Genomic DNA, 22,253 nt, shown 5'->3' on the forward strand with positions numbered 1-22,253 from the left:
AGACTACTACGGGCATCTGACGGGTTTACAATGACATCTATGAGCGGACTGAGCCCCTGTCCCACAATTCTGTTGACAGCGATGGCTCCCTGGATGGTTTACGACTGATTTCAGATAGCTTGTTCAACAAACACTGGCGCTCAGAGTGGTTCAAAGATGCGTCTCTATGAGTGTTGATCTCAAGTGTTTAAGTATGACACAATTAGAGGTTAATTCAGTCATTGTGCATAGTCTAGAGTGCACAGACATTCTTCCCCTTGACAACATTATCCCCCAAGAGAGAAATGTCTGGCCTGCCTTTCATAGCCATGGGGATCAGGGATTACATCCTCAGTTGTACGAGGGGGGGGGGGGGGGCAGTGCCTGAGGGGAAATAGTGGGGGATGGTTTGTTAGCATGATTGTGTACAATATGTCAAATTATTGTGTTGCCTTGATGAGCAAAATACTTTTCTACAGTTGCTACGGTAACATAATATGGTCTCCATAGATACGCAAAGTCAAGGTCATACCTGTAAGTGGACCAGCCACCCCGGTCATAATCCAAGGCTCAGGATTGAGAACGGAGTCACCCGCAGTGACGAGCCCTGGTAAATCCCCTGAAATATGCAAAACAACATTTAATAGACTGCATTGAAGGAGCCCTGGTTAATCCAATGAAATATGTAAAACACCTTTACACAGGTTGTATTGAAAGATCCCTGGTAAATCCCTTGAAATATGAAAAATACCGTTTAATAGGCTGCAATTAAAGAGCCCTGGTAAACACCCTGTAATATGTTAAACACCTTTAAATAGACTGCATTAAAAGAGCCCTGGTAAACACCCTGAAATATGTAAAACACCTTTAAATAGGCTGGATTGAAGAAGCCCTTGAAGATCTTCTGAAATATGCAAAAACACTTAAAATAGGCTGCATGGAAGAAGCCTTGGTAAATCCTCTGAAATATGTAGAACACCTTTAAAAAGGCTAGATAAAAAAAGCCCTGGTAAATAACATGAAGCACGCAAACTGCTGTCAAAAAAGGGCGCTGGTAGATCTCCTAAAATATGTGAAACACATATAATATATATAGGATAAAAGTATTCTAGTAAATACCTTACCTCTGTACATAGGTAAAAAGAGGATAATAAGAAGAACCCTAGTGAATGCTTTGAAATATGTTTGAAACAAGAGGGCCATAATGGCCCTGAATCCCTCACCTGACTAATCTTGCTACATCAACTTTAATTCTATCAGACCCATATACAATCCCAAGCCAGATTTCGTTAATTAATACTTCTGACAAAACTTCATTAATATGTGATGAAAACTGTGACCTCTTTCATCTACACAAGGTTTTACTAGAATTGGCCCGGTGACCTGATTTTGACCCCAGATGACCCACATTCAATCCCAACCCAAATCTTAACAAGACAAACATTCTGACCATATTTCATTAAGATCTGATGAAAACGGTGACCTCTATTGTCTTCACAAGGTTTTTCTATTATTTGTCCTAGTGACATAGTTTTTTACCCCAGATGAGTCATGACCAATTACAATCCCAACCCAGATTTCATCAAGATAAACATTCTGACCAAATTTCATTAAGATTGGATGAAAACCGTGACCTCTATTGTCTACACAAGGTTTTTCCATTATTTGACCTAGTGACCTAGTTTTTTTTACCCCAGATGACCCAAATACAATCCCAACGCATATTTCATGAAGATAAAACATTCTGACCAAATTTCATAACAATTGGATGAAAACTGTGACCTCTATTGTCTACACAAGGTTTTTCTATTATTTGAACTAGTGACCTAGTTTTTGACCCCAGATGACCCAAATACAATCCCAACCCATATTTCATCAAGATAAACATTCTGACCAAATTTCATAAAGATTGGATGAAAACTGTGACCTCTATTGTCTACACAAGGTTTTTCTATTATTTAAACTAGTGACCTAGTTTTTGACCCTAGATGACCTAAATACAATCCCAACCCATATTTCATCAAGATAAACATTCTGACAATATTTCATACAGATTGGGTGAAAACTGTGACCTCTATTGTCTACACAAGGTTTTTCTATTATTTGACCTAGTGACCTAGTTTTTGATCCCAGATGACCCAAATACAATCCCAACCCAGATTTTATCAAGATAAACATTCTGACCAAATATCATAAAGATTGGATGAAAACTGTGACCTCTACTGTCAACACAAACAAACTGTTGACAGACGCACACATGCACGCACGCACAACGGACGCCAGACATCACACGGTCACATAAGCTCACCATGTCGCTTTGTGACAGTTGAGCTAAAAAAGGCAGAAGTGAAAAGTAGCCCTCATAAATCAGCTAAAATGTATAAAAAATAACAACAACATCAAAATAGGATGCATTTGTAGGCCCTGGTGAATGTTATGTAAAACGCTCATACTATGTATTTAAAGCACACATCCTTGTGAAAAGAACATTAATATTTTCCAACATTCAAACTTCCATATGATATATTGTTTTTGCTGTGTTTTTTAATTTCATAGATTTAAATAATAAATCAATTATTGTAAAATTTATCCATCTAATTTAATAAGCTATAAACGTTATTAGATTTATGCCTTGGAATGTCAGTTGAATCTTGGTTCTGATTTCCCTTCATTTGAATGAGATTTTAGAGACAATTTATGAATTTTCATGTCGATTCTTAAATTGTGTTTGCTTGAAATAAACAAGAAAACTATTAAAGTCTATATTTTAGAGGTTCAATATTAAAAACCCCTAACAAGAGGGCCATGATGGCCCTAAATCGCTCACCTGACCAACCAAATACAATCTCAACCTAGATTTCATCAAGATAAACATTCTCACCAAATTTCATAAAGATTAGATGAAACCTGTGACCGCTATTGTCTACACAAGGTTTTTCCATTACTTGACCTAGTGACCTAGCTTTTGACCCCAGGTGACCCAATTACAATCCCAACCCGGATTTCATCAAGCTAAACATTCTGATCAAATTTTATAAAGATTGGATGAAAACTGCGACCTCTATTGTCCTCACAATGTTTTTCTATTATATTACCTAGTGACCTAGTTTTTGACACCAGATGACCTAAATACAATCCCAACCCAGATTTCATCAAGATAAACATTCTGACCAAATTTCATAAAGATTGGATGAAAACTGTGACAAGGTTTTTCTATTATTTGACCTAGTGACCTAGTTTTTGACCTAGTGACCTAGTTTTTGACCTAGTGACCTTGTTTTTGACATCAGATCATCCAAATACAATCCCAACCCAGATTTCATCAAGATAAACATTCTGACCAAATTTCATTAAGATTGGATGAAAACTGTGACCACTACTGTCTACACAAACAAATTGTTGACGGTTTTTCTATTATTTGACCTAGTGACCTAGTTTTTGACCTCAGATGACCCAAATACAATCCCAACCCAGATTTCATCAAGATAAACATTCTGACCAAATTTTATAACGATTTGATGAAAACTGCGACCTCTATTGTCTACACAAGGTTTTTCTATTATTTGACCTAGTTTTTGACCTAGTGACCTAGTTTTTGACCCCAGATGACCCAAATACAATCCCAACCCAGATTTTATGAAGATAAACATTCTGACCAAATTTCATAAAGATTGGATGAAAACTGTGACCTCTACTGTCTACACAAGGTTTATCTATTATTTGACCTAGTTTTTGACCTAGTGACCTAGTTTTTGACCCCAGATGACCCAAAATACAATCCCAACCCAGATTTCATCAAGATAAATATTCTGACCAAATTTCATAAAGATTGGATGAAAACTGACCTCTACTGTCTACACAAGGTTTTTCTATTATTTGACCTAGTGACCTAGTTTTTGACCCCAGATGACCAAATACGATCCCAACCCAGATTCACGAAGATAAACATTCAGACCAAATTTCATAAAGATTGGATGAAAACCTTTACTTTTATTGTCGACACAAGGTTTTTCTATTATTTGACCTATTATGTGACCTAGTTTTTGACCTAGTAACCTAGTTTTTGACCCCAGATGACCCAAATACAATCCCAACCCAGATTTCATCAAGATGAACATTCTGAACAAATTTCATAAAGACTGGATGAAAACTGTGACCTTTACTGTCTACATAAACACATTTTTGACGAACGTACGAACACACACATGCACACACGCCGGACGCTGGACATCACACGGTCACATAAGCTCACCATGTCATTTTGTGACAGGTGAGCTCAAAATAAAATAATGCGACCAGGATAGCATTTAAAGTTTCGATGAAATTGCCAAAATCTGTCATAAATATGTCATGCCCAATATTTAATGAAAAACGAGTGACATGAAAATTTTAATAAATCAGATGTTAAGTTTTCAATTATGTGCCCTTATAACAGAGTTTATTAGCGGAATAAACTTAACATATTGAATAATAAACAATATTATTCATGAATATCACAAAGTTTATGCCAGCATTAAGACCGAGTAACTATGTGGCAATGGGCGTCTATAACCGCATTAATATTCCATCATTTGATGGTATACAATACATGGTCGTAAAATGGGTAATAAACCAGGAAAGCAACACTGTATATATTCAATCTAAGAATGGAGGGTTTATGAAATTTCTCCCAAAGATAACCATTTTATCATCATGCAACGACATTCAGTAGGTCAAATGGTAGAGTTTTTACACAAAACACTTTTCTAACGCAACACGCACATGGAGACTTTTTAAAAGCAACTCTTTGGAAACTTGAATATCTCGGTTATGACTGAAGATTTTTATTTAAAATTGTACATGCAATCATTTGACTACATTTTGCAAAAGCCTACGGTAAAGTCATTCATTCGAGACAATCAGACACTTTAACCCTTTCAGCGCTGGAACCGAATTTTAAAGGTCTTTGCAAACAGTTTGGATCCAGATGAGACGCCACAGAACGTGGCGTCTCATCAGGATCCAAACTGTCCGCTATTCTGATAGTATTCTTTAAAAAAATTCTAAGAAAATGCTAATTTTAAAAATTCAGCAGACAACATTTTAGCAGACTACAAATTTCCCAGCATGCAAAGGGTTAAGCATGGGGTAGGTGGCCTTCAACGACCCGATTGCGCTATTGCGCTCCTCAATATTTATACAAGCCATATTATTGTATGAATTATTTTATGTTTTCCTAGCAAAAAAACACATCTAGAATGATGAAATTGAAATCAAATTAGAACTATACCACCTTTCACTATTTCCATGTGCCAAAAAATGAATTTTTTTTAACCTCATTTGCCAAAGCGTCCCATTGTCATGGATGAATGATTTGATCATGATCATGCTCAGAAACAAGTCAAATGATAACATGTACAATTGCAAATCAAAATCTTTACTCATAACTGAGATAGTAAAGTTTGAAAAGTGTTGCGTTAGAAAAGTCATCATGGGTAGAGATGTGGTCATTATGCCCGCATTATCATTAAATTGTATTTGTTACTATTCGATGGTGTGTCTCATTACCGGATTGTTAATTCTAGAATTTTTTGTTTATATTTACCAACCTTAATTCTGCGTAACCATTATTTTGTTAAAGGCAGTACCCATTTTGACTCATAACATGTGCAACTAGGCTTTTGAAGTCCTCAGAGTTTTGCGGGCCTTTTAGAGCCTAAATAGATTATAAATCTAATGAAACCAAAACTTATTACCCCTAACTTATTTTCTTTAAATTCCTAGAAATATTCTTTGGGATCAATAATTAATCAAGAAATTTCAGTCAAGCCTGTTCTAAGAACAACTTCTTTTCTAAAAAAAAACAACACTACAGTGTAACAAATTGAGGTTTGCTTAAACTAAGGGCTTTTTTCCTCTTCAGGAAAATGCATGTAACTAATTATCAGGTCATCACCGTTCAATGGTCCATTCATCACTGATCTCACATCCTCCATTCAAACAGAGGGGCAGCCCAAGATGGCACTGTGTGCACAATGCCCTCGTATTCAGCACACAATCAGAAGCGGGACAATGTTCGACAATTATGCTGTCATCCTCTTTATTAAGTCCATGCTGAAAGATTGTTTGCTACATTTGGGGAATTACTGACTCCCTATTCCCATGGTGGATGGTCATGAATTATGATTGATACCACGTTTTTCAGGAAGCAAAAGGGGTGTGGTTTGAACTGCCATTAATTCATTAAAAGTCGCCCCATTTCGGCAATGAGTTTTTATTTTAATTTTTCAAAATCCAGACAATGAAAAACGTCTCCAGATCTAAAACGACGATAAAATGGACACATTTATCTTCGGTGATCGGTATTCTTCATCAGCGAGTACAAAAGCAGAAGGGGATTAGCATTTCTGTGTTCAAATTTTAATGGCTCTGCACTCCAAAACAGGACTTACTGAATAGCCGCTACAAAGGGAAACAAGTTAATTTTAGTAAAAAAAGGTTTCAACTCTCTATGCATCAATTCTTACAATTGAAGAAAAGTTTAAATGATGTGATTTGGAGAAGTGGACTTAGTCTATTATAATTTGTTTTTATATGCAGTCTTTCTTAAGTGCAATTATCAAGACTTCTTTGAATCACAGTCATTTAAACTAGTGTACAATTTCATAACAGAGTTCAAGACTAGCAACTTGCAATAACATAGTTTAGTGATATTATAAATCAAAATGATTACTTTTATTCATGTCTTACTATTTCTTTAGGCTTCTGTTTGGATCATATTTTTGTCTTTCAAAATTTAACATTTTACGAATGAACATTAAATTTCAATTTACTGATTTAAGTTTACAACATATTTAATTGATCCTTGGAGAATGTATCAGTTAATTGAAGCACTAAATAATTGATTTTAAGAGAATCATAAATTCTATTCAAGGAAGACATGATTGGCAGGCCATGTTATCTTTGAATTTAATCTCAAAACATTAATAAATAATATATTAAAATATTAATTAAAACTGTTGTCAATAACAATCAGGTTATTTTTGAATTCATTTTCTATTATCCCAGACTAGGAAAAAAGAAGACAAGAAAAAGCAGACGAGAAAAAAAAAGCATCCTGGGTTCAAACATCTACAACGAGACAATCCGAGGAGACTTTTGTCGCGACTGTTGAATCACCTGCATTTTCGCCTAAAGAAATCTGCTTGTGTCCCCATGTTATTCGCATAGACATGTCACTTGAAATTGTTTTCAAAAGACAAATTCCCTTTTCATTGGGCACATGCAAAAGCATCTTCCAAAAGACATGAATTATCTTTGTATCAGATACGTTTTATATCAATCAAATATCTGGCTTAATCCCCTCGGGGCGTCATAGCCAAAATTCTCAATGATTTACTAATAAAACACAAATTGGCATTGAAAAAGGATTTTAAAAAGAAATACTACCTTCGCATTTGTTTAATTTGATTGATGTCCACCCATTGGAATTTGAAAATACGTACTCGTTACTTACACATGACAAACGATCAAACATGGCGAATAAATATATGACTCAAGCTTTGCTGTCACTTAAATGTTAATTAAAAACTTCAATTAGTTTTAAGATGTGGCCAAACTAAGAATGAATCAAAAAGAAGTAAAGTGGCACTCGTATGTTTTGAAGCAAGGTATAATACATGAGACCTTCATAAAAAGACTCAAATAAAATTAATTCAAAAGAACTAAAATGAGTCAAACTTCAAGTCAACTGGATCAAAAATAAAACATGAACAATTAATAAACCACATCGTCTATTGCCGTTTTTACGATTACCGTGTAAGCTTTTCCTGTGCACTGAGTCACAAATAAAAATTTTGACAAATTTATAATTAGCATTTTTACAAGGTGTCCACCAGTCCATTCAGTATTTGACTATAATCTCAAAGATTGGAAATCAAACACTGTGAAGGAATAAACTTCTATGCCAGAAATATGTCTTGGGGTATGAGAGGTCGTTTTGATTGTTGAAATTCAAACAGTATGGATCAAGATATTGCTTCTGATTGAACGTTTCAATGTATAACTTCTAGCGACCTTTTTGAAAGAGGAAAATAATAAATTATACCAAATATATCATTAACTTGTAAGTTGATACCCTTTTGTCACTTTAAACTGCACTTTTATTTTTCAAACTGTTCTTAAAATAATGACATACTATTTAAACATGACAAATAAGAAGGTTAGGTGATATACATTGTATCAGTAACCATAGGCCAGTAGTATTTAGATTAAGTATATTTTGTTACCGAATGTATTATTTTGAGGTGCAACAATAATTTAGTAAATATGTAACATCATTTCAATGTCTAGTTAACGTTGTTCAATAAACAGTTTTGAAAATGTATTCATCAATAGTATCATTAGATATAAATATGAAAAGAGAAACAAGCTGGCAATTAATAACTGAACAAGAAGTGGGACAAAAATACTTGCTTACAAAGAAAGTCTTCTTTTAACATTTTACCAATTAGATGCGTATTTTAACCCATTTGAAGACCCTTATAAAGTTACATTTAATTAAAGGCCTTTCTTTATAGATTAAAGTTGTAAAGGCTTCATTCTAAATCCTTAGATAATGATGAGCAGCAAACAGCATACAACATGAACAGACTGCGAGTTACTTGCAGGCTGTTCTGGTTTTATGCTGTTTTCACTTTTCTTCTGAGTGGGAAAGGGTTTATATAAGGACAAAAAAATACATCATGAATAATAAAACATTTGTGAATCAAGTATTAACCCTTTCAGTGCGGGAACCGAATTTTGAAGGCCTTTGCAAACAGTTTGGATCCAGATGAGACGCCACAAAACGTGGCGTCTCATCAGGATCCTAACAGTTTGCTATTCTGATAGTATTCTTTGAAAAAAATAAAAGAAAATGCTATTTTAGAAATTCAGCAGAAGACATTTTAGCAGACGACAAATTTCCCAGCATGCAAAGGGTTAATGCATGAGCATGAAGCGTTGCTCTAGATTAGCCTGTGTTTCTTGCACTTACCACTTTTAACGCAGACTACACAGGCATTAATTTGCAGAATGCACAGGCTAATCAGAGATGACACTCTACGCACAAGAAATAAAGCCAGTTTTCCTAAAGCAAGGCTCATATGAAATTGCATGCATTTATAAAACATACCATCAGTTGCTCCATTTGGGACAAGGCCTGTGGAGTGATTGATGTGATTTTCAGATGGCTGACTAGAGGAACTGTCTTCTGCGCTGTCTATAGAACTGTGGGCCAAGGGCTGTAATTCTGTAATCCTTAAAATAAAACAAGGGAGATAATTTTGAAGCTTACCGATTAATTATAATGTTCGTTATTTAAAAATAAGATATTGGCAGATCAATTATACAAGAGGGCCATGATGGCCCTGAATCGCTCACCTGACTAACAAAATACGATCCCAACCCAGATTTCATCAAGATAAAAATTCTGACCAAATTTCATAAAGATTGGATGAAAACTGTGACCTCATTGTCTACACAAGGTTTTTCTAATATTTGACCTATTGACCAAGTTTTTGACCCCAGGTGACCCAAATACAATCCCAACCCAGATTTCATAAAGATAAACATTCTGATAAAATTTCATAAAGATTGGATGAAAACTGTGACCTCTACTGTCTTCACAAACAAATTGTTGAAATTTTTCTATTTTTTGACGTAGTGAACCAGTTTTTTACCCCAGATGACCCAAATACAATCCCAACCCAGATTTCATCAAGATAAAAATTCTGACCAAATTTCATAAAGATTGGATGAAAACTGTGACCTCTATTGTCTACACATGGTTTTTCTATTATTTGACCTAGTTTTTGACCTAGTTTTTTACCCCAGATGACCCAAATACAATCCCAACCCAGATTTCATCAAGATAAACATTCTGACCAAATTTCATTAAGATTGGATTAAAACTGCGACCTCTATTGTCTACACAAGGTTTTTAAATTATTTGACCTAGTTTTTGACCTAGTGACCTAGTTTTTGACCCCAGATGACCCAAATACAATCCCAAGTCCAGATTTTATCAAGATACACATTCTGACCAAATTTCATAAAGATTTGATGAAAACTGTGACCTCTACTGTCTACACAAACAAATTGTTGATGGACGCACGCTCACATGCCGGACATCACATGGTCACATAAGCTCACCATGTCACTTCGTGACAGGTGAGCTAAAAAAGTATTACCTCTTATTGTTGCCTTTGAAGTGTGAAAATTACAGATGCAGTAATTTGCAAATGTATGGTCGTTTGGACTGAAACCAAAGGTCTGTAACTGACTTTCATGTGCATCGATATTGATAACTCTAGTTATCTTTAACTAATAATAAGTAGACAACTTTCTAATTGGAATTGTGTTAAATGAAGCTTGAGTCTTGTTTTAATACAATCTCTTCATATGTTTCATATTGCTTAAAAATAATATTAAAGAATCCTATGTTGTTGTTATTTTTGTCAAACTATAAAAAAAACTTAATATACAACAGAATCTCACTAATGACATTGTTAAAATGTTTCAAATTTTACCCACATAATTATTTACCAATGCTTATGTTGTTTTTGTTTTTTTTTAAGTCTATTAACCAAAAGTAATAACCAAATAGCAAACATTCCTATAACTTTTGTCCAAGTACGCAAGCTTAGAGTAGATCAGCTTTGCATAGCATGCCTGCTTGCGGCTTAACAGACCTTCAAACTATGTTCACTATAAGACAGATAATCCCTCCATTCCATCCATGAAAAGCAAAATATTCGCAGCAAACATTCTGCTCTTCCGAAGGACTAAAAAGACTTCTAGATCGGCACAGTAGCAGAACAAGTTCTGCAGTACAAAGCAGAGTTTTCTTTTAGTGAGCACAAAATTATGCACACAAATGAAAACAAATTATCTACAATATAATAATTGTAACTAAATTGAACTAAATCCACAATTAAACCTACTGAATGATGTTCGCATGAAAGTAAATACACAGAAAAATTACTTACAGTACCATGGCAACATATTTATTATAATGGAAAAAATGATTAATTTAAAAATCAATTCCAAGGAAGTATTTCTTTTCCAGCACAGACAAGTCAGATAAAATTACAAAAAGTACAAAAGCACTTATGTTTAAATGATTGCATAATTATATATATAAAATAATTGGAACATTGTTGACATTAATGATGACAATGTTGATGTTGATGATGACAATGTTGATGTTGATGATGACAATGTTGACATTGATGATGACAATGTTGATGATGACAATGTTGATGTTGATGATGACAATGTTGATGTTTACGAGGACAATGTTGATGTTGATAATGTTGATGTTTATTATGACAATGTTGACATTGATGATGACAATGTTGATGATGACAATGTTGACATTGATGATTACAATGTTGATGTTGACAACGTTGATGATGAAAATGTTGATGTTTATGTTGATGTTGATAATGTTGATGTTTATGATGACAATGTTGACATTGATGATGACAATGTTGACATTGATGATGACAATGTTGACATTGATGATGACAATGTTGATGTTGATGATGACAATGTTGACACTGATGATGACAATTTTGATGTTGATGATGACAATGTTGATGTTGACAATGTTGACATTGATGATGGCAATGTCGATGTTGATGATGTTGGTGTTGACAAAGAAGAAGAAGAAGATGATGATGACAATGATACTGATGATGTGGAGGGTAATCATGATGATTGAGATATTGATACATGCTGATTCTGCTGATTCTGATGATAATGGAAATGTAGAAATTATTGAATTAAAAATGACCGTGAAGATAATGTTGATAAACCATGACACCAATGATTGTGACCACTCAGAGGTTATATTGGAGATAATATTCTCAAACCAAGGTAAATATAGTTGAAATTCATGTTCCAAACATCCTCCAAGAGCCATGGCATATTCAAAATGTACAATCAATGCAAATTGTACAACACACACCTCAGTGAACAACAATAGACGGCCCAACCTTCATGCTAGCTATAATTTTTATGTACCTAGTCAAGTATTAAAACCACCGATGCTGAAGTAACAAATGATAATTACTATTTAAGACTTCCACTGAAGAAATTAATAATCACTTTCAAACTTTAACATGAAACCTGTAATTTTCAGTGTCCTTACAAACTTCAAGCCTGGATCTGTTTTTCTACCCACAATGCATCCAGCCGAGAATTTGTGACAAAACTAAGTCTGTTAATTACAATAGAATCAAGATTTACATTTTGAAAGTAATTGCTTGATTATTTTATTAACATAATTATTAAAGTCATTGTTGTGTTAATATATCCATATTAGTAACACAATCATAAATTGAGGATCATTTTACCATGTATTCAGCAACATCTGGTTCACTCATTCAACCATTAATTTGTCATATGTTTTATTATTATATATTTTTTATATAAATCCCTTCCAACGGAAAATAACTTTGTGGCACACAATTATGCACAGCCACCCGTGGCCATCCGTTTAACGATTTACGACATAATTATTTACAGCTGTTCCAAATGTGAATTGTCAGGCAAATTAGAACAATGTTAAAATAATCAACGTTATACTTTTTTAGTCAAATTATATGGAGAGAAAACTAAACTGCAGAAAACATAATTTGCTAATTTTTTTTTTTAATGTACATGTATATTAATATGATGTAGCATATGTTGTGTGCCTACTCAGGAAATGTATTCATTATTTGTCCATAAATATTTTAAAAACAATAGTTTCCTTCAGTAATTTTATATATATATATTTAACAAACAAATATTGTCTAAACCTGAAATGGTGACAAAATGTAAGACCTAGTCGGTCGTATTACCAAATACATACTTTAAATTCCAAAAATAAAAAAAAACGCTATATTTTCTGTGCCTCCTAAAAGGACATTAAAAATGACATTTTTTTACAACAAGTTTGTCTTGTCTGTGACCTAAATTCTTACTCCATTGATAAAGTGCAAAAAGCAGAGAGCAATCAGAGATGGTAAGATAACGGGGCGACTTTGAAAATCATCCACACTTGACGATTTTCACCAAAGACAAGAACGAAATGAGGCGTACTGAAATCTCCCACAGAATTCAACCAAACCGCATTAATTGTTAAGAACAATTAATACAACGCTATGGGTTCTTTTTGGGGCCTGAGTGTAAACCGTAAATTCGGTTCTTCAACAGACAAGCAAATGCGACTTGACCATGGACCACTTTGAAAACTTTATCAGCTTGTAATTGCAGTGTTTAAAATGTTTATCTAAATAAGTAGATAATATTCATGTAAACAAGTGCACAGGGCTGTGTATTGAAAAAAACTAATTCCTCTAAGAACTTATAAGGGTGAAAAAAGCAGTAAGTGTATCTGAGCTAGATGTACCCCAATTACTAGTGTATCTGAGCTAGATGTACCCCAATTACTAGTGTATCTGAGCTAGATGTACCCCAATTACTAGTGTATCTGAGCTAGATGTACCCCAATTACTAGTGTAGCAGAGCTAGATGTACCCCAATTACTCAAAAGTTTTCTGACACTAAATTTTGGGATACCCCCGTTTTTCTCCAAATTAGTTTTTCATTCCAACTCTAAATTATGAGACATATGGTTTGTTTTTGTCCATATAGATTAATGACTCTAAATTTTCTGATTGGTTTATTTTGAAATGCATTTTTACCTTATCTATCTTGTCTTATCTATAAGGCTTATCTGGGCACAACATTTTCCGCCTAGACTAGATTTTCCTTTAGAAGAGACTTTCTTTAACCCTTTGCATGCTGGGTAATTTGTTGTCTGCTAAAATGTTGTCTGCTGAATTTCTAAAATAAGCATTTTCTTCGATTTTTTTCAAAGAATACTATAAGAATAGCAAACAGATTGGATCCTGATGAGACGCCACGTTCTGTGGCGTCTCATCTGGATCCAAACTGTTTGCAAAGGCCTTCAAAATTCGGTACCAGCACTGAAAGAGTTAAACAAATAATTACCATGTAAGTCAAAATTGTTGTCCCCATAGAATAACCTTAGTCAACTGGACAGGCTAATCTAGGACAACCCGTTTAGCCCTGTTTTCACAGAACCAGTCTCAGATTAAAAGTAACACATGGTGCTAAGCTGAAAAAAAGAATATTCAGCCAACAAAAATATCAAACATTGTAACTACAAATTCGAAAACACACTGCAAATAACTTCCCCTGCGAAATGTTGTTCTGCAGTTCACGAATAATTCGTGAACAGTTCATAAACTGTTCGTGAACTGAGTTCATGAATTGTTCACGAATAGTTAGTGAACAGAAAATGAGCCACGTCTGTGAAAAGTTCTTGAAATTTTAGTTCATGAACTGTTCATGAACACTAATGGCATGAAGTGTTCATGAAATATTCTTGAAACCTAATGGCATGAAGTGTTCATGAACTATTCTTGAACCCTATGGCATGAAGTGTTCATGAACTATTCTTGAACCCGTGTGGCATGAAGTGTTCATGAACTATTCTTGAACCATTATGGCATGAAATGTTCATGAACTATTCATGAACATCAATGGCATGAAGTGTTCTTGAACAGTTCATGAACAACACAATTCTTGAAAAATTCTTCAGGGTTTTGCTGTTCACGAACAGTTCATGAACATTTTCCTTCTTTTTTTTCAATGGCTCATTTTCTGTTCACGAACTGTAAGTGAATAGTTCATGAACCATAGTTCTTCAAGAGTTCATGAACTTAGGTGGCATGAAGTGTTCATGAACTATTCATGAACAAGAATTTGTCAATTTATGCAAAGGTTATCATAAGTGTTACTAAAGCTCAACAAACAGGTCAGGGTAAGAAGAAACAAGTCTTGTATTAGCACTTAACATATTGATAGCAACATATAACAATAATTTAAATATAACACTAATAACTGAGATACAAGTGGTTTGATAATACTCTTTAAATTTCATAATACAACTTTGCACTATATGTTCATGAATAATTCATGTATTGAAAAGATTATGAATAGTCTCATTTTCAGTTCAAAAATCATTTACTAATCAATGGTTTCCCTGAAATGGTTACACTTACAGTGCCAAAGAACTTGAAATGGAACCAATGGCTGATCAGTTCAGCCGGTAATTTATTAAAGACTTACATTTTCAAATATAACATAAACCATGTGCCTTCCGTTTCAACTTCCTGTGCACTCAATATTCTTTCTTTGTAAAAACAGCAATGCAATGTACATTGAGTTCTTGATATCATCTTAAACTGTTCTTGAAATAAGATGTCCTTAAAACGTTCTTAAACTTGTCTTTTAAGTCTTCCTAGAACAATGACAGATCCTTTTAAGAACACATTGGATTCTTAAAAAGTCCATCATACGTTCAAAAACATTGTGTAGACCTGTTTAAGAACATCAGAAGGAAACATGTTGTTCAAAAAAGTTCTTAAAGTGTTCAAGAATAGTTTAAGAATAATTCAAGAACAGGAAAGGTCCTTAAAAATTTATTGAAGTGTTCCTGAAGGCAGTTCTTGAACAGTTCTTGTACAAATGTTCTTAAAATTCTCTAGAACAGGTCAAGAACTCTAACTTACAGTGGTGAAAGTACTATGCATATTCATACTAACTTCACAGGTTTCACAAATCTACAAGATTTGTATGCTAGACATTTCAATATTACTTTCAAAAATATGTATGAAACATCTAGCACAAAGGAATTCATTAATTATTCATGATGGATCCTTAAAGTCTGTCTCAGAAAAGTCATTAGAAATACTTGTGCATGAAATGTTCATCACTAAGTATTTATGGTTAGATGAAGAACTGTTCATGAACTTTGAAATGTTCAACAATAATTCATAAACAGTTCATGAACATGTCTTAAGAACAGTTCATGTCCAAAAGTTCATGAACCAAGCTCAGGAACTTTTTCAGAACCATTCATGAACAGTTCTTGATTGGCTTGAAGTGTTCATGAAATCATGAACAACATTTCGCCGGGGTTGTCCAAAAAAACAACAACAAATAATGCAATTTAACTTTATTTAAAATGCATAAGAGATAAGTAATAAAGCTATTGTATTTTGTACAGAAATGTTCAGCTGATGTAAAACTTGTGCACTGAAACCCATTTATTCTGAAGAGGAAAAAAAACTTTTAAGACCTCTAGGAAAATTCACTGGAATTATTTCAGCAAATGTTGCATGTTGCTCCTCATTTATGTCCCCAGCAAATGCAGAGTCCCGAAGTGTGCAAAAAATCAACACTTCTTCAATAACGAAGACACCATTGGACATTTTTCATAGCAATTTGCTAATTATTCTATGCAGTAAAGTTCTCTCTTGCTTAGCCATGATTTTCCAGAAGGACAAATTAGCTTAATGGACTCAATCTTCAAGAGGGAAATAAGAAAATAGAGCTTGGGTCAGTGAAACGATCATTTACTGCTTGGTCACTCTAATGGCTTTTTAATTAGATGCGTTCTGGGAACATTGGGCTGAATCCATACTGTGCTCAGTGCGTCCACACAGGCTAATAAGGGACGTCCACACAGGCTAAGAAGGGTTTACACTTTTTTGCTTGAATAAAGTCTCTTCAAAACACAAGAAACCGTCGAAGACGGGTGATGCTCCCCAAAGTTGTTTTTTTCCACAATATTGCAGTATATTATTCAGATAAAAGGAAACGTCTTGAGGGCACATTAGTTGGGGGGACAAGAATTTTTTTATAGAAAATTTAAAAGGGTCATAACTCTGTGAAAAATCAGCCGACCAGAACCCGCTGCTAATATGCACATCACCTCTTGGTACTGTGAAGCTTCCCACAGGCTAATTTGGGACGACACTGTCTGCATACCAGTATGCATCAGAATAATAGAGCTTGGGTCAGAGAAGTGAGCAACTGCTTGGCCACTAATAATTGTCCACTCTTTTCACGCATTTGTAAGTCCCTTAGAATGTAAAATTTAATTAAAGACTTTTCTTACTAGATTCATGTTTTATTAAGGCTTCATCTCCAAACCTTAGATACTGATAGCAGGAAACAGCATAAAACCTGAACAGACTGCTAGTTACTTGCTGACTGGTCTGGTTTTATGCTAGTTGCAAAAGCCATTTTTGCTTTGCTTCTGAGCGGGAAAGGGCTTACTTATCCCCCCTGAGGAGTTATCTCACCTGAAATTTTGAATGATTCCCCCCCCCCCCCCCCCCTGAGAAGTTATGGATAAGTGACTTGTCCCCCTAAGAAGTTCAGCTATCCACTCTGAGAAATGTTGTTATCCATATTCCCATGAATGTTTCTCTCTCCCCAATAAGAGCTAAAGGCGTTTTCAATTCAAAATTCTGAAGATGTTTGGTATCTACCCAGAAAATAATATTGAAACCTGTCATGAAATAGAATTGACCTAATATTGTATAATAAAATTAAACAAAATACATCACTTTTCTACCCATAAGTCAGCTGTTAGTGGTTTAATACTGTGAATAAACCAAGGTCTACCACAGATTTCAGCTATTACCTCAATTAACAGTCAAATTAAGATGAGCAGACGTTTATTTTGCATCTAGGCCTCCCCCTAATTTCTCTAATTTGCCCGAGCTCTTAGGTTGTTCACAACTGTTATCTGTCGCAAGCAGCTGTATCAGCAGTTTTAATTGGCTGGTAATGATGAAATAGCGGAGTCCATAATTCATGTCTTAACATAATTCCTCTGCATTGGCTGTGCTGGTTTTACTCTTTTTTTCTCAGAATCACACTTATAATGAATAAATAAGCATGAAGAGGGCGTTATGAAGTATTTAGATTGCAAAATCTGCATGGAAAACATAATTAGTCAATTTAGAAAAGGTCGTTTTAACTGTTCTCATTCACACACAAACGAATATAAATCCGTACTGTACATAAGACATATAACAACATTAGATGTGTAGACATATATTTTTTTAACGGTTATTTATTACCTTGTTTTTATAATGTCAACAAACTTATTAAACAAGTGCTATGTGAAGGCAAACAAACAAATCTGAACAAATCCAGCCTGCACAACATGAACCTTTGATGTCCCAGTCTCTATTGGCCAACACCCTAACCGCTAGGCCACGGAGACTATTACATGAAGAATTGTTATACAGTCAATATTGTGCTTGCGACCACTTGAATTAAGCGACTTTTGTCTTATGCGACCACTTTAAATCCCGCCCGAGCGTTTTAACTATATTTTCATATTGTATTAAGCGACTTTTGTCTTACGCGACCAGCGACCGCTGATTTTAGTGTATTTTGATGCCCGAGTCTTGAATTAAGCAACCGCTTTAAGGTAAAAGTGGTAAATCTGTTGACCGTTCAGGGACAAATCAGTGTTGATTGTTTATCTAAGCCGATAACGTGAACGATTAACCTTTGTTTTGATTTCAAACCGGCCATTTTCATTTGTCTCGATGACCGGTTCTGACCGCGATAATGCTGACTGCGTATCAATTTTTGGTGTCGAATAATACAATGAGGTATTGCCAACAGTCTACGGGTTCAAGCGATTACTATCTGGGACTTTAAGTGACAAATTTAATCGCCGATTTTATTGCAGAAACAATGCGCCGACGCGACAAACATTTTCACAGTGTTCTCGAGAGGTGTAAAAAATAAACTAATAATCGGTAACATGTAGCAAAATCTGTTCATTAAAAAATGTAATTGTTACTTTGCTAATTAGTTTGTGTTCGCAAATTTTCCAATCAGGCGTGTTTATTTAGTTTTCAATCAAGGTGTTTTATTTATTTCCCTATGTACCATAATTGAGTCAGATATATAATAAGCTTTCATGCAGAAATTAAAATGTCAAAACGGAAAGTATTAACGTTAAATGAGAAAATTTGGGTACTGGAAGTGTCGAAGAGCAAAAGTGCACGTAAATTTAATCGCAAATGAGTTTGGAAAAACCCATTCTCCGTGCAAACCATTTACATTGTATTTAGAATTAGAGAGAACAACTACAACTATTTTAAGTAAAAAATTGTTTTATTCATTTTATTTATATTTAGATTCATTTGATTACAAAAGCAGAAATCGCTGTGTCAAAAGGAGATAATCCGATATCTGGATTTAAAATCAAAGGTCCGCATCCATCACAAATGGCCTTTTTTTATTTAAAGACCATTTTATTAAGAGACCACTTTTGGTTATTCCCTTTAGTGGTCTTTAAATACAAGATTGAATGCATTTTAAAAAGGTCAAGGTGCAGAAGTGGATAGGGTGTCTCCGTAGCAACCATAAGGTCACAGGTTTGAACCCTCCTTTGGGACTGTTCTTAAGATCTCACCCATAGACAAAAAGTTCTGGTTCTACCCTTGAAACGGACCTTTACAATGAGCATTAGGGTTTTGATGCAAATGAGCTAAATTAGTACGTTTAACCCTTTACCACTTAGATACGTATTTTGACATATATGTAGTCCCTTCAAAAGTTGAATTAAATTAAACTCCTTTATTACTAAATTTAAGTTTTAAAAGCTTCAGTTCCAACCCTTAGATACTGATGAGCAGCAAACAGCATAAAAGCTGAACAGACTGCGAGTTACTCGCAGGCTGTTCTGGTTTCATGCTGGTTGCAAAAGCCATTTCACTTTGCTTCTGATGAGGAAAGGTATCATTTGATAATTATCACAATCCTCATTTGATTCTTGAGATTCACCTGTGTTCTTCATACCTTTACTTTGAGGTACTCTCTTACTTAATACTATAATATAAAGGCTATGAACAATTTCTTTTGAGCCAGGCCCTGTGAAAAAGGGGGTGTAATGCATGTGCGTAATGTGTCATCCCAGATTAGCATGTGCAGTCCGCACAAGCTAATCAGGGACAACACTTTATGCCTAATCTTGATTTTTTCTAAGAAGAGACTTTCTTGAAATGAAAAATATCATAAAAGCTGAAAGTGTCATCCCATATTAGCCTCTGCAATTGGGACAACATTTTAGGCACATGCATTACACCCATTTTTTCACAGAGTCCACCCCATTCATATTTAGTGAAATGTAGCAGGTCTAAAGTTGAGGAATGCACTGGGGACAATAAACCAAGACACTGCGCAATTTATCAAGGAAATTAATGATAACCCACACAACAACCAGAGCCTGGTTTTTCTACAAACAATAAATGTTTGTGTACATCCAGCCAGCCTATCTCTGACCTGAGAAAACCCTTAAGATTGGAATGCAGTCTTTTGTCCATTTACATTTCGCATCGGTTAATACCACCGCAATAATGCTATGTTTAATTGACTTGAACTCTATTATTTTGATTCCATTAAAATTCACAGTACCTCTTTAATATTCAATTGCAAATAGGTTGTAGCAATCTCCTATAGATCTGCTAGCTAGATTTGGGTACGCAGTTTTACAACACCAGTGATTATTTCTTCATAATCGTTCAAAAGTACCATCTAATTTGAAATTCAAATTTTCAGAATAAAACCTGTCATTTTGCGTATCAACCTTTACAATTTCACACACTAGTTACAGTGAACACAATCAGGATAGCAAGCGACAACAATTGCAATGGCTGCCTTAATTACAGGCCCCACTGGCTTGTATTTTTGTAAGATTATTGCAAAAAGGCAGTTAACCTGTAAGCAGTACAGTATGTATTTGTATACATAAATCTAACAAAAGATGTTTGTACATCATACATGAGCCAAAACTTGCAACAATCTCATCCCTGTGACCTTGACCTTGAATATCTGTGACCTTGACCTTTGATATCTTGATTTGAAAATCAATTCTGGTCATCCTTCACCCAGACTAACTAGCCTACATATTAATATGAATATAAGAATTCTATAGACATTATGAAGAAGCAATTTTCATGTTGCAATCACAATTGTGAGCTTGATATTTGACCTGTTGACCTCAAAATCTTTTTTCCTCAAAAGTAACCAGCGAAGCAATCAAGATCTACATGGGTAAAAGGGTTCTACATACATTGTGCAGAAACACAGTTAATCTTACAAAGCCATATGGCCCTTGACCTTTCACCAACTTAAACTTAGGTGTCTATTCTTTCCACCGAAGTTAACACTTATCTAATGTTGATAATTGTTGATCTAAGTTTTCTCCAGATCTTGAGCCCCCCAAAAAATTATAATATTGTACCAAACCCCAGATACTGTGACCTCTGAGAGATGGGGTAATCATGTGATAGCCAAGATGAAAAATCCATGCAGATACAGGTATTTTTCACAGTTTTATACCCTTTATTACTTGTATTACCATTTGTTTTTAATACGGCTCACCTTCCAGCCATGTCAGATCGAAAGTTACTAGTGTTTATTTCCTATTAATATTTGCTCTATATCTTGAATTTATTTACTGCCAATTTTCTTAAGAGGATGTACCTAATTACAGCTCAACTTAGAAAATTTGCAGCGAGTAAAGTCAAGATATAGAGCAAATTTTAATAATCTGTAACCTTAAAATCAATGGGCATCTTATTTTCACCAAGTGACCTACACCAATTTAGAAGATGGTTAGATGGTAAAAAGCTATTTCTTGAAACAAGCTCCCAACTTAAATTCACCTTTGACCTTGTGACCTTAAAATCAAAACATCTTTTTTTTGTCTGATGTAACCATTATACAAATTGCATGATCTCAAAATTAAAAGGTGTATTCCCTTCCTTTCGAGTAACTACTGTTCCACTTTCTGTTATCATAGGTCAACCTGTTACCAAGACATTGACCGAAACGCATTAACTGTTACAAGAATTTGTGCCTTGACCCTTGATGACCTTAATAGGGGACTTCCTTTCCTTCCTATTAACCATTATACCAATAAAGAATGTGCATGGTTGTAGGTCAAATTGATTTAATTCCAAAAAAATATTGTGTAGAATGCATAACAGCAATAAAAAAGTCGCCGTGGCGTAGCAGATATGGTGTCCGTCTAGCAACCAGGGGATCACAGGTTTGATTCCCACTGTGGGAGCGTTCTTTAGATCTTTCCCATAGACACCAAGTACTGGCTCTAGTCCCAGGAAACGGACTTGACAGTGTATCAAATAAGCCTTAGGCTTTCTATGAAATCGAGATAAAATAAATAGGTTTTAACTAACAGCAATATTTACCTATGATTTTCAAGCTCTGGGGACGCTCTACGCTCAGGTTCAAGCTTGGGTCTTTTTATCTGAAAGTAGACAGAAATACTGGTACATGATAGTAACTTAGTCTAAAAACACTGGTGGACAATACAATTTTACACATCAGCATTA

At 34.7% G+C, this 22,253-nt stretch overlaps 1 protein-coding gene across 6 annotated transcripts in view; it reads right to left on the reverse strand.

Annotated features, from left to right (window-relative positions):
* The window catches only part of LOC127834345 (eyes absent homolog 1-like), a 177,807-nt gene that overhangs the window by 52,566 nt on the left and 102,988 nt on the right, over nucleotides 1-22,253 (reverse strand). For all 6 annotated transcript variants that reach the window (XM_052360103.1, XM_052360100.1, XM_052360101.1 and 3 more), the window contains 3 exons: nucleotides 22,110-22,168; nucleotides 9,134-9,258; nucleotides 512-598 (listed from right to left, as the gene is read on the reverse strand). In XM_052360103.1, the coding sequence (XP_052216063.1) occupies nucleotides 512-598; nucleotides 9,134-9,258; nucleotides 22,110-22,168 (271 nt within the window). The remainder of the gene's footprint in view (nucleotides 1-511; nucleotides 599-9,133; nucleotides 9,259-22,109; nucleotides 22,169-22,253) is intronic.

The sequence above is a fragment of the Dreissena polymorpha genome, chromosome 6 (genome assembly GCF_020536995.1).
Source record: "Dreissena polymorpha isolate Duluth1 chromosome 6, UMN_Dpol_1.0, whole genome shotgun sequence".
Classification (NCBI taxonomy): domain Eukaryota; kingdom Metazoa; phylum Mollusca; class Bivalvia; order Myida; family Dreissenidae; genus Dreissena; species Dreissena polymorpha.